Here is a 14,683-nt window from a genome sequence, read left to right on the forward strand (position 1 = left end):
ACGCCAAATGAAAGCTAACATTGGAATTCATTATACAGACATATATACTCTTTGATATTATGCATATGGATATCCATATATTAAAAGCCAACAACTTATTTTGTTAAATTATTTTTTGGAAAGTTGGGTTTGGAATCACTCTCAGGAATTCTAAACTTATATAATACGGAGTATACAAAATAAAGGACTTAAGGTTATTGATGGAAGTGCAAAATCAGAGCTCAATGATCAACAAGATTTGGTTTCAATAACCTATATATATTTTACTATTAGTTTTTAAATTTAACTTTTTTGTCTTACATAAAATAATCGTACATACATTAGTTATGGATAGAAGATTTTGAACAATTGGATAAAATGGGTTGCAGATTAACCTGATCCATGTTTGGCCTATTATCCAATCCCCCAGTTTGTTTATTTGCTTATTGGTATGAGATTAGTAGCTTTTGTACCCTTAATTGACCCGAATGGCTTGTTATGTGTATTTGTAGGTACGCTTACAGCTCGACTCATTTCTAAATGAACTGACTAGCATGTTTGAGCACACCACAGAAAAAGGTTCTGTATGGGTTACTCTCAAACACTGTAAGTTTATTCTTTATGTTTATCTGATTTCAAGTATGTTGCTTTTATTACTTTGGCCATCTCTGTTATTGATTAACAAAATTTTGTTATCGATCCCTCAACATCTGACAAGTCATTGGTCCAAAGGAATAAGATGGCAAGTGCTGGTAAGGAACTTGAGTACAAATGTCTTATTAGGGCAACTGATAGCAAGAAGAACATATCTACATTGGTAATAAGTTTAAACTTATTATTTTATCTTCTGTATTATTGTCGTTTTCAATTGCTAACTTAATTTCGTCTTGCAAGCTATGTTAGTTGTCTATTTTGTTTGGTTGTTGTTTCTTTGTTTGAGGCCCCCTTAACAGTGTTGCAGAACCTGGAATTACTCGACGAGTACTCGGTTTTTGCATCTCGGGTAGTACTCGGTCAAACTTGGTTAATCTCAGTCAAACTTGATCAAACTCGACCAAAACTGGGGAAATCAGTCAAAATTGGTCAAATTGGTCGAAGTCAAACTTAGTCAACATCCAAGTACTCACTGAGTTTCCGAGTGCTCCCTAAATAATCCATATCGAGAACTCCCCGAGTAGCGATGTTTGCAACCTTGCTCCTTAATGGCGGGGGTTTGAGTTTAATCAATCTAATTATCTATAAAGTTGGTGGTGTATTGATGTTAAAGCTAAGGGGTACGTGATAGTACTATATTTTACTACGAAATACGTTACAAATTACACAAGTTTTAATTATTTATTTACAAATGGGATATACCTAAACCTTGCTACAACACTATAGGCAGTGTACCTAATCGTACAGTAGTGTAGTTTTTAGTAAGTCCGTTTCGTTCCACAGGGAGCGGGCTTATTGCACACTATATTTTTAAACAACTATATTTGTACAAAATATATATAATTATATATAATAATATATAAAAGGGGGTTTACCGTTTAATGACCGGTTTGTCGATTTATATTTTAAGCGAAGCGTATAGTAAATGACGATATTTAAATAACAATATAAAATAAATAACAATAATTAAAATGACAATAAATAAAAGTACGAGGAAATATGAAATAAAATATATTATGCTTATTTAAACTTCCGTAACCATGATGGTTGACGTGTTGATTTTAGTTTTATGCCCATGGGTTAATTGTTCTTTGTCCTGGATTATTTAATATGTCCATACGGATTTGCCCATAATAGTCCATCAGTCATAAATATAAAGAGTGAAAGCCTTCGTCAAATTATTCTTATTCCCGAAGTCAAATATTCCAACTAATTGGGGATTCGAATTGTAACAGGGTTTTAATACTTTGTTTAATGAATACACCAGGTTATCGACTGCGTGTAAATCAAGGTTTTACTACTTTGTTAACAATTACACCAATTACCCTTGAATGTAATTCACCCCTGTTTCAACAAGTCTATTAACTATTAATTCAGTTCCGTGTCCGGTAAAATGAATAATTATTGGTATTTATAGATATCCCGCCCACCGTACCCAGTCAAGCGTATGTGGTTATATATAAATACGTCAAATTATAAGTTTGTATATTAAATTAACAAGGTATTGTTTAGTTAATATAAAACTGTGACGATCGCTCCAAATCCATATGGACGAACACGTCATTCATTGATTTCATTGCGAGGTATTTGACCTCTATGTGATACGTTTTGTAACATTGCATTCGTTTGAAAAGGTATTTCATAAATGAATATATAAATTCCAGTTTTTTTTTACATCTGATGATTCCTACGTATAGACAATCACCATTTAAATGGTTTACAATAATACATCTGTTGACAATACAGTCAAAATAAGATACATGGTAATGGTTTGATGAATGCAAGTTTCTTGTATATAGCATGTATGACTCCAAGCACATAACTTGTATCACGTATGAGCAAACAGCGGAAGACTTCTAGAAACCTGAGAATAAACATGCTTCAAGTGTCAACACAAAGGTTGGTGAGTTCATAGTTTTAATATTACACATAATCCGTATATCAATGTGGATTACAAAAGTTCAGTTGTTTTATTCAAAACGTTTATCAATATGTTTTAAATAAAAGGTGGACCACAAGATTTCAGTTGTTTCATCCGAAACGTTTATCAATCGGTTCTACAAAGTTGAGCACCCTGGTAACTAAACTTTAATGTTTATATAATTTGTACCCTTTGTATAATCATCTTAATAATACACGCAAACTAACGTGTACGCTTCTCAAATAGCATACGTCCGTTAAAAGGCTAGTGCTCTAGCTCGGACGGGGATATCAAGCCCTATGGATCCATATACTACTACTCGCGCCCACCAGTTCTTATAACTGGCAGTTAACAGTTACCAAAGCTAAGGGATTTTCGGTTCAAACTCGGTGTAGAATTTAGTATGTACTTGTATCCATTGCGTTTAAAATAAAGTGCATGTATTCACAGCCCAAAAATATAAATAAAAAGGGATCGTATGAAACTCACACATATAAATATTGTATATCGGTTAATAAAGCATTTGCATGTATTCTCAGCCCAAAAATGTAGAGAGTAAAAGGGATCATATGAAACTCACTGTTTAATATTGATATACATTATTGCAGGAAAGCACGTAGACGCATCGGAGATGATAAATACGAGGTTTGATTCACAAAAATACCCCCGAACATTACCCATAACCTCCATGGCAATAACCCATAATTTCCTTAACTCTATCCCGCTTGAAAACATATTTTGAAAGTGACACGCTCATGACCTCGTCGTAGTATTTTAGGTATAATACTAATAATAATAGATTAATATTAATCTTAATAATAATAATAATAATAATAATAATAATAATAATAATAATAATAATAATAATAATAATAATAATAATAATAATAATAATAATAATAAATAAATAATATTACGGAGTATATATATATTTGTGTATGTGTGTGATTTAAATCGAGCAAAAACACTGGAATTTATAGATGTGGCCTGAAATCTGGAGTCATGCGACTCGCATGGAAATGGCCTTCTGGCCATGCGACTCGCATGAGGACCAGGGACAGCTCACATTGTTTTGGCTCCTAGCTTGTCGACATAATATAAATATAATATATATTATATTTAATTTATATAATTATTTATATATTATATTATATTTACGTGTATAGTTAACTTGTAACTTTTATTCCGATAAGTCGTACGTTGTTACTTGACTTATGTCCCGGTTCCGGTTTCTCGAATGTCCTTTCGTACGCTGAGAAAACTTGCATTTTACATTTCGTGACTCGTACCTTCGTTAAAATATAGCCTTAAATTATTCCTAAACTATACCACTCAAAGTATATCTTAAACTTTCGAGTATTTTGGTCATTTACTTCTATAAATCATCGTCTCACTATTTGTTAAAATACATTTTTAAAATAGTGTTTTACTGTAGCAAAGTAAATTTTACTGTAGCAAATAGTGATTTTCGAAAACACTGTAGCATTTTGGGTACTGTAGCAATTTGAAAATACTTTATCAAATTAGTGTTTTACTGGTTCATCTTAAACGTTTTAGTTAACTTATCTAAATATCAATCAAATCAATAATCGAATGTTACTATCGTTTACTAAATAACTTGAAATCATATATATTCAAATAGATATATAAACCAATAAGTTTAATGTATGGTATCATGCAATTAAAACTTTGTTACGTTTTCAAGTTATAGTATATATATGTATCTATTTACATATAATGGTTCGCGAATCGTTGAGAACAACCGAAGGGTAATTGAATAGTTCAAAATTTTGAGATTCAACTTCATAGGCTTTGCTTATCGTGTCGAAATCATTAATCATTTAAGATTAAGTTTAAATTTAGTCGAAATTTCTGGGTCATCACAAAAACTCATTAATAGCCCATAGTCTAATTTCCACAAGTGTCGTGCTTTTATCCAAACCCCAATTATGGTACAAAGCCCAATTACCCAATTTTAATATTTTCAGCCCAACATCATGATTACTTCGGTATTAAATAAGCATAATAATAACTTAAGTATGAGACATTAATTTAAAAAGGAGAACATAACTTACATTGAGTATTTATCGCGTAGTGTTACACGGACAGAATTTCGACTTCAAAAACCCGTAAACTAACCTTTACATAACCCGGACTAATCTAATATAAAACTACCCTATACTATATATATATATATATATATATATATATATATATATATATATATATATATATATTATATATTTATTTATTATTTATTACAGAGTATTATTATTATTTTTTTTTTTACTCGGCAGAATGCATGGCCTTTTATAGGGATTTCTGATTTTTCAAACTCCGCGAGTCGTGGAGTTTTTGGCCTTCAAACTCCGCGAGTCGTGGAGTTTGATTTTCCAGCTCACATCAATTTGGATCTTAGCTTTGCCGACATAATATATAAATAAATATAATATATAAATAATTTTAAGAATTATTTAAATATTATATTATATTTATGTGCATAGTTGACTTGTAATTTTTAGTCCGTTGCGTCGAGCGTTGAGAGTTGACTCATGCCCCGGTTCCGGATTTTCGAACGTCCTTGCGTATTATTTTATATCGTGTACTTTGCGTTCCGCAACTTGTACTCTTGTCATTTTTAGATGTTTCTCATCAATAAATTGAACCACTTGGATTGTATCTTGTACATTTGAGCTTTTTGGTCATTTACGTCTTCAAATCGTCGTTTTCGCCTTTTGTATTCGCACTTATTTAATATAAACGATTACAACTTAAAATAGGACAATTACAACTAAATAATTTACATATTGGGAGGATATTGCTACTAAATATATGTTCATTTAGAGCACTATCAAATATCCTCACACTTAAACGTTGCTTGTCCTCAAGCAATACATAACTTGAAATAATATGATACATCACACAAATCACTTCTTTATTCTTCACACTTTATACATCAGTGATTTTGAGATGGCAGTATAAACAATGATAGTAACGATAGAACCATGGTTAAAGGTGGGTGTGTCATCCACAGTTGCCTCGGGTTTAGGTCAACGACACTTGCAATCAAATAGCCGATTTACTTTCGGTTTCCAAAGCAAAGTGCACATTTGAAAGGCGGTTTACAGTCCCACATGACTATGAAAATGTAGATCCTTAAGGAAATTGGATCTTTATGAAAATATTTGATCTTTTGAAAATTCAATCTAGCTTTTACCCTAGATAAGTTTTCCGGAATAACCCTTCACCGGTGTTGCAAAATATTTTTGTGGGTTTTGTGGGTTTCATATTTGAAAATTTTAGCTCAACACTTGCGGTTTTGTGTTACCCACTTGCTAACCTTGTATTAGGAAAGCAACACGTCCAGTATACTTGCTCCGTATATTACCTTTCGGTAAACTACCGTCCGGTTGTAAAGGAAAGCAATGAACAAGCAACTGTTAAGGCAATGTCTAATGACATGCTTTTGATTATGGTCTATAAACGTGTCAGATGCTAGTACTATCCTTTGTAGGAGCAATAGTAAAGATCATCCTATGATTTTTCGGTCTGGCACAAGGTCCTGTCTTCGACCATGCTATGCAACCACCGTTCTTACGGTTGACACCCGATTTGGTTCAGGTGACCTAATGAATTCCAGGTGAATTCCTAGGATTTTACGTTCAATGGTAATGAACGCATTGAAAATAGGTTTTCAGAAAACAAATCGGTTTGTAATTTGATCAAAATATTTTCTCGTTCAAGCTCGACATTGAATTCCATGAGTTTGAATTCTCAATCTTTAAGGCCAATCTCAAGGATTGAGTAATATCAGGCTTAAAAGCTGATTTTTAATCTTTAAGGAGATTATCCTCTCCGGGGGTCTGATTCATTAGTCTTATCAAGCTAATTTTCACGGCGCCCTCCCCATTTTACGAGACAGATCCTCTCATGGTTAGGATAAGTCTGACCACTTGGCGACCCTGTTTGATGCTGAGGTCCGTGGATTTTCTGCTGATTTTAGTGATGACTTTTCTAGATTTTTCGTCAACCTACAGCTGGTCTGGACGACAACTTCCTGACCTAAATCAAGAAGCGCGTGTCTTTTTCGGAAGACTTTACTTCCTTTTAATGATGGAATTGATTCATCGTGTAGATCCATCTTTTCTTTTCTTTCATCGGATAAAATAGTTAATTTAGTCCAAAACAAAAGCACCTGCAATAAACTTTACAGAAACATGTGCTAGATAGTTTTTAATTGAATAACTAGGTACATTCTCCCCACACTTAGTTTCTTTCTTTGCCTTTTTATTCTTAAATAAATAAATTCAAGCGTTTTAGGGTATTTCTCAATTTATGTCCTTTCCGAGGTAACGATAATTTCGGTATTAACACCTAATTTTCACCGTTCATAAATATATATAAACATGATTTTAAATTCATTTAGTTGAAAATTTTTCAAATTTTCATAAAATTTGGCGTATAAACCCGAGAGAATTTATAACCCTTCCCCACACTTGAGATCATGCAATGCCCTCATTTGCATGAAATCAGACTCTAATTATAAATTCATGAGGGAGATTAGTGTAGAAAAGTGATTGAAAATACCCAGTTTGTAATTACAAAGCTCGTCAAATGATAGATGGCGCGCCTTATCGTTTATTCCTTCTTGTTTTATCACACATATTTTTCTTCAAAAACGGTTGCTTTTCTGAACTGTTTGCTAATCTTTGAATATACGTATTTTACCCTAAATTATCATGCATTTTTATTAACGAGTTATGCACTAACCCGAACCCCGAATTTAACGTTAAGTGGGGTTAGACTTCCCCACACTTAGCTGACGACATGTGAAGTCGGTAGAATAAGTTCCACGAATTAAAATAGTGAGCCAGTTATTTACATCTCGGGTGGTATAAAATATATCAATGGGTTTAAAGTTTAGACCCACCCGAATATCACTACTTAATTCTTTTTTAAGTGTAGCTTTTAGTAAATGGATATGTCTCTTTTCTGGTTTTTTGGTCAAATGGATCGATATACACCGACATACTTATTTCTATAGGGTGGACAATTCCTAATATTTCCTTCCTTTTATTCTCAGGATCAAAGTTTTCACCTCTATTACCCAATTGGGTGAAATTCGAGGTGTCATTATCTATTACAGCTCGTAGTTCATTTCTGGTGGATGACTCGTCTATTGAGAATATTGGGTTGGAAGGTTGTGGAATGGTGAAGTTCGGTTTGGCCTCGGGGGTAAAATTTTCAGCGTTATCGTATTCTCAAGAGTACCAATTTGTCACCCTTACTTCTTCTTTATCCATTGATGGATCGATGATTTCGTCAGTAGAGACTAATGTGTCGATATGTTGTGAAATTTGTAAGACTGAATAAAAAGTATCATCGGGATAGTTGGTGATTTCGGAGCTCTCGAATTCATCAAAATTCGATGATATGAGATTTTCTTGCACACGACTCCTCAGATCAACAGTTGTGTAGTCTGATAGAGTTTCAGCTTGCCGGTTTACAAACTCTCTCATTTGTTCATTTTGAGCATTGAGTTCTTCGAGTTTGATTTTCATATTGTCTAATAAATTTTCAGACACGTAATTTTCCTCGTCTACTGGTTGTTGAGTTTGGAAATATTCTTGGGAATAATCCCAATTTGAATTGTATTCTTCATAATCATTCCATTCAGGTTCCGTGGGTGCGTAATTTTCCATAGGAACGTAATAATAACATTCCCATGTTGAGTGATAATCTTCACAGATTTCACAACCAGTTATTGTTTCGTCATTCGTGATCCAAGATTGACCGAACGAATTGTCATCAACACCCGTTTGAGAGTATTGATTTAATTGATTTTGGATATCAAAAAGAGTTTCCATAGCCTTGTTTTCAAAATTTTCCATTTTATTGCGATGGCCAAATTTTAGCTACAATGTGGTGCATTTACTAATTATCCTATTAATTATAAAAATAGAAAAACTTATATAAGTTGTCCAATTAATAGACTTTTCTGCTTTTGCCCACGTTTCGAATAGCCAAAAGATGCAGCAGGGAGCCAGAACCCTTTAAATCGGAAGCTCACAACTCAGCCACTAACAAATCCAACTATTACTACGAAGCAGAAAATTGTCAACGTCCATTAATTTAACCACTTAAATAATTTTTCTTTCCGTTTGAGATATTAGCTAAGAAATAGAGAAATTTTCTAAGTCCTAAAAACTAAAGCGTCGAGAAATAAGAAAGAAAAAGAATGCGCGTCGAAAAACGTCGAAAAATAAAAATAAGAAAGTAGCGAGTCGTTACTTAAAAGGCACTAAAATTTTAAAATCGTCGCAAAATTCTAAAGCACCTAAATCTTAGTCTAAAGAAATAGCACTTAAGAGATTTAACGGCAAAGCCTAAAAATCTAAAAATAAAAATAAGCTACGGCAAAATACTAGAACTTAAAACTAGCTACGAACAATAAAGATACAAATACTACACTAAAAAAAATACAAAATATAAAAATAAACTTAAAGTTGTAAAAAGTACAATTTTTATAAAAATATTATTTTTATATTTTTATTTTATAAAAGTATTAATTTTTATATATAATAAAACTAATTAAAAGTAATTATTACAAATTTAATTAAAACTAAAAATTAAATATTAAATTAATTAAACCTAATTAGGGTTTTAAAATAATAATAATTAATATTATTCCGTAATAAATGCGAAGTAGGGTTCCTGGGTGCGCCTGTCATGGTGGCTCCGCGAGTCGTGGAGTTTTAAGCCTGCAAACTCCGCGAGTCGTGGAGTTTGAAAAAGGTGTTTTTTTTTTAAATTTTATATTGTTTTTCTAAAAATATATATAAATATATTTATACAAAAATAAATTAAAAATATAGCGTTTCGCCGAGTCCCCGGCAGCGGCGCCAAAAAGTTGATGTTAAAGCTAAGGGGTACGTGATAGTACTATATTTTACTTCGAAATACGTTACAAATTACACAAGTTTTAATTATTTATTTACAAATGGGATATACCTAAACCTTGCTACAACACTATAGGCAGTGTACCTAATCGTACAGTAGTGTAGTTTTTAGTAAGTCCGTTTCGTTCCACAGGGAGCGGGCTTATTGCACACTATATTTTTAAACAACTATATTTGTACAAAATATATATAATTATATATAATAATATATAAAAGGGGGTTTACCGTTTAATGTCCGGTTTGTCGATTTATATTTTAAGCGAAGCGTATAGTAAATGACGATATTTAAATAACAATATAAAATAAATAACAATAATTAAAATGACAATAAATAAAAGTACGAGGAAATATGAAATAAAATATATTATGCTTATTTAAACTTCCGTAACCATGATGGTTGACGTGTTAATTTTAGTTTTATGCCCATGGGTTAATTGTTCTTTGTCATGGATTATTTAATATGTCCATACGGATTTGTCCATAATAGTCCATCAGTCATAAATATAAAGAGTGAAAGCCTTCGTCAAATTATTCTTATTCCCGAAGTCAAATATTCCAACTAATTGGGGATTCGAATTGTAACAAGGTTTTAATACTTTGTTTAATGAATACACCAGGTTATCGACTGCGTGTAAACCAAGGTTTTACTACTTGGTTAACAATTACACCAATTACCCTTGAATGTAATTCACCCCTGTTTCAACAAGTCTATTAACTATTAATCCAGTTCCGTGTCCGGTAAAATGAATAATTATTGGTATTTATAGATATCCCGCCCACCGTACCCAGTCAAGCGTATGTGGTTATATATAAATACGTCAAATTATAAGTTTGTATATTAAATTAACAAGGTATTGTTTAGTTAATATAAAACCCATTAATAGCCCATAGTCTAATTTCCACAAGTGTCGTTCTTTTATCCAAACCCCAATTATGATACAAAGCCCAATTACCCAATTTTAATATTTTCAGCCCAACATCATGATTACTTCGGTATTAAATAAGCATAATAATAACTTAAGTACGAGACATTAATTTAAAAAGGAGAACATAACTTACATTGAGTATTTATCGCGTAGTGTTACACGAACAGAATTTCGACTTCAAAAACCCGTAAAATAACCTTTACATAACCCGAACTAATCTAATATAAAACTACCCTATATATATATATATATATATATATATATATATATATATATATATATATATATATATATATATATATATATATATATATATATATATATTATTTATTACAGAGTATTATTATTATTATTATTTTTTTTACTCGGCAGAATGCATGGCCTTTTATAGGGATTTCTGATTTTTCAAACTCCGCGAGTCGTGGAGTTTTTGACCATCAAACTCCGTGATAATGCTAAAAACGAACATATATTTCATAGCATTATTCCCCAAGAAAGACAAGCTTTTAGTTGCAATTGTTCTATTTACAAGTGATATTCGTTTAAATATTAAAAGGTGAAGACAAAAGACAGATTCGACGAATTAAAGACGCAAACGACTAAAAAGCTCAAAAGTACAAAATACAATCAAAGAGGTTCCAATTATTGATAAGAAACGTCTCGAAATTACAAGAGTACAAGATTCAAAACGCAAAGTACAAGATATTAAATTGTACGCAATGACGTTCGAAAATCCGGAACCGGGACCAGAGTCAACTCTCAACGCTCGACGCAACGGACTAAAAATTACAAGTCAACTATGCACATGAATATAATATAATATATAAATAATTCTTAAAAATTATATATATATTATATTTATAAAATAAATCGTCGGCAAACAAAGAGCCAAATGTGGGTGAGCTGTAAAAACAAACTCCGCGACTCGCGGAGTTTGAAGAAGGAAAGGGCCGCGAGTCGCGGAGCCCCAAATATTGAAACTGCCTATAAAGCTCGCGCATTCTGATCGTAAAAAATATCAAAATTCAATCTCTCTCTATATATGTATACGTAAATATATTTATATTTATATTTTAATTTTAATTTTAATTTTAATCCTAATAATAAGGGTATGTTAGCAAATGTTGTAAGGGTGTAAGTCGAAATTCTGTCCGTGTAACGCTACGCTATTTTTAATCATTGTAAGTTATGTTCAACCTTTTTAATTTAATGTCTCGTAGCTAAGTTATTATTATGCTTATTTAATCCGAAGTAATCATGATGTTGGGCTAATTACTAAAATTGGGTAATTGGGCCTTGTACCATAATTGGGGTTTGAATAAAAGAACGACACTTGTGGAAATTAGACTATGGGCTATTAATGGGTTTTATATTAACTAAACAATACCTTGTTAATTTAATATACAAACTTATAATTTGACGTATTTATATATAACCACTTACGCTTGACTGGGTACGGTGGGCGGGATATCTATAAATACCAATAATTATTCATTTTACCGGACACGGAACTGGATTAATAGTTAATAGACTTGTTGAAACAGGGGTGAATTACATTCAAGGGTAATTGGTGTAATTGTGAACAAAGTAGTAAAACCTTGGTTTACACGCAGTCGATAACCTGGTGTATTCATTAAACAAAGTATTAAAACCTTGTTACAATTCGAATCCCCAATTAGTTGGAATATTTGACTTCGGGAATAAGAATAATTTGACGAAGGCTTTCGCTATTTATATTTATGACTGATGGACTATTATGGACAAATCCGTATGGACATATTAAATAATCCAGGACAAAGGACAATTAACCCATGGGCATAAAACTAAAATCAACACGTCAAACATCATGATTACGGAAGTTTAAATAAGCATAATTCTTTTATTTCATATTTAATTTCCTTTATTTTATATTTTATTGCACTTCTAATTATCGCATTTTTATTTATCGTTATTATATTTAATTGCACTTTTAATTATCGTACTTTTTAATTATCGCAAGTTTATTTTATCGCACTTTTATTATTCGCAATTTCATTATCGTTATTTACTTTACACTTTAAATTAAGTCTTTTATTTATTTAATATTTTACATTTTGTTTTAACTGCAACTAAAGTTTTTAAAATCGACAAACCGGTCATTAAACGGTAAAAACCCCCCTTTATAATAATAATATTACTTATATATATATATTTGTATTTTTATAAAAGTAACTAATATAGCGTTAAGCTTTGTTTAAAGATTTTCCCTGTGGAACGAACCGGACTTACCAAAAACTACACTACTGTACGATTAGGTACACTGTCTATAAGTGTTGTAGCAAGGTTTAAGTATATCCATTCAATAAATAAATAAATATCTTGTGTAAAATTGTATCGTATTTTATAGTATTTCCTGCTAAAATTTTATAGTATTTTATACCCCTTAGCTTTGACATCAAGTACTTTTGGCGCCGCTGCCGGGGAAAATCTAGCTTAAAAGCCGGAAGCGCAACGCTAATAATTATAAAAAAAAAAGATTTTTATTTTTAGTTTACTTTTATTAAAATTCACTTTTGTAAAAATACGTTTTAAAAATTCGAAAATATAAAAAGAAAAACAAAAATATAAATATTTTTAAGAGTTTGTAAGTTATATAAAAGTTTCTTTATTAGTATTTTATAAAAATATAAGTTTTATTTAAATATTTTGTGTTTATTTAGAAAATAAAAAAAACTGAAAAAAAATTAATATCTATATAAATTTATTTTTAAGATATTTTTAAAATTATAAAGTAGTTCTATTTTTATTTTAGTTTTTAAATATAAGTTTTTATTATATAAATATTTTTATTTAAACAAAAAAAAAGTCGAATTTTAAACAACATGTCATTTGAATTTCGGAACCCCGCGACTCGCGGAGTTTACTGCTTCGGGCACCGCAACTCGCGGAGCCACCCTGACAGGCCAGACCAGAACCCTAATCTCGCATTTAATACGGAGTAATTAATTAATTATTATTATTTAAACCCTAATTAGGGTATTATTAGTATAATATTTAGTTTTAATTTTCTTATTTTATTTAGTTTTAATTAGTTTAATATATATAAAATTAATAGTTTTATAAAATAAATAATATAAAAATAATATTTTTATAAAAATTGTACTTTTTACAACTTTTTGTATATTTTTATATTTTGTCCCTTTTTAATTGTTTTAGCGTAATATTTGTATTTTTCGCTAGTTTTTAGTTTTAAACTTAGTTTTTGCCATAGTTATTTTTTACTTCTAGATTTTTAGGCTTTGCCGTAAAATCCCTTAAGTGCCTTTTCTTTAGACTAAGATTTAAGTGCTTTAGAATTTTGCGACGCCTTTTTAAGTTTTAGTTTCTTTTTAAGTTATTGCCATTTGGGATATAGTTTTTCTTGTAAGCTTTAATATTTTTAGACACCTTTTACTATGTATCAATTATCATTCCAATTAGTAATCTCAATTTGCGATTATAATTTTAAGTTAGTGATAGTAATAAGGTTGGGTTAGTCAAGTGTTTTTAAGTTTTATAAGTTTCTTTTATTTTTCCGTCGCCTTTTATTTTTCTTTCTTATTTTTCTTTTTCGATCTTTTTCCGACGCACTCTTTTTCTTTCTTATTTCTCGCTATTCTAGTTTTTAGAACATAGATTTTTTTTTTTTCTACTTCTTATCTAAATTTCTTAAAATTACGAAAATTTATTTTAAGTGGTTAAATTGATAGACATCAAAATTTTCTGGTTCGTAGTAATAGTTGGATTTGTACGTGGACCGGGTTATTGGAGCCAAACAGTCCTCAATTATATTGAGACCAAACGAATCCTGCCCCTCTGCTGCATCTTTTGGCTATTCAAAACGTGGGCAAAATCAGAAAAGTCTATTGATTGGATAACTTATATAATTTTTCTTTCCTTTTAAAAACTAATAGGATATTCAGTGAATGCACCGAGCAAGACGTTCACCACCTTTTGTACGTTCACCACCTGTAACTAGATCAAGACATTTAGCAAATATTACCGTCGTTGATTTTTCTTTAGAATCGTCATCCAGTCGACCAAGTACTCCAGTTCAAATTTCCGATAATCCATTTTTTGAACCCGACCTCACAATTGAGAATCCGGAGAATATTCAGGGATGATTCATAGATCCTGAACCATTAAATTTTCCTCCGGAACTACCAATCATTCAAACAGAGATTGTTGAGGAACGAACCATTAAATCAGAATCCTCTAGTGATTCC

At 31.1% G+C, this 14,683-nt stretch overlaps 1 protein-coding gene across 2 annotated transcripts in view; it reads left to right on the top strand.

Moving 5' to 3' along the window:
* Nucleotides 1–496: 496 nt before the first annotated feature.
* Nucleotides 497–14,683, top strand: part of LOC139863066 (signal recognition particle 14 kDa protein-like) — a 29,683-nt gene continuing 15,496 nt past the window's right edge. The window contains exons 1-2 of one of the 2 annotated variants that reach the window (XM_071851711.1): nucleotides 497–585; nucleotides 687–796. In XM_071851711.1, coding sequence (XP_071707812.1) covers nucleotides 534–585; nucleotides 687–796 — 162 coding nt within the window. In that variant the 5' untranslated portion in view covers nucleotides 497–533. The remainder of the gene's footprint in view (nucleotides 586–686; nucleotides 797–14,683) is intronic. The other variant, XM_071851712.1, reaches the window with a different exon arrangement.

This window comes from Rutidosis leptorrhynchoides, chromosome 8, assembly GCF_046630445.1.
Source record: "Rutidosis leptorrhynchoides isolate AG116_Rl617_1_P2 chromosome 8, CSIRO_AGI_Rlap_v1, whole genome shotgun sequence".
NCBI lineage: Eukaryota > Viridiplantae > Streptophyta > Magnoliopsida > Asterales > Asteraceae > Rutidosis > Rutidosis leptorrhynchoides.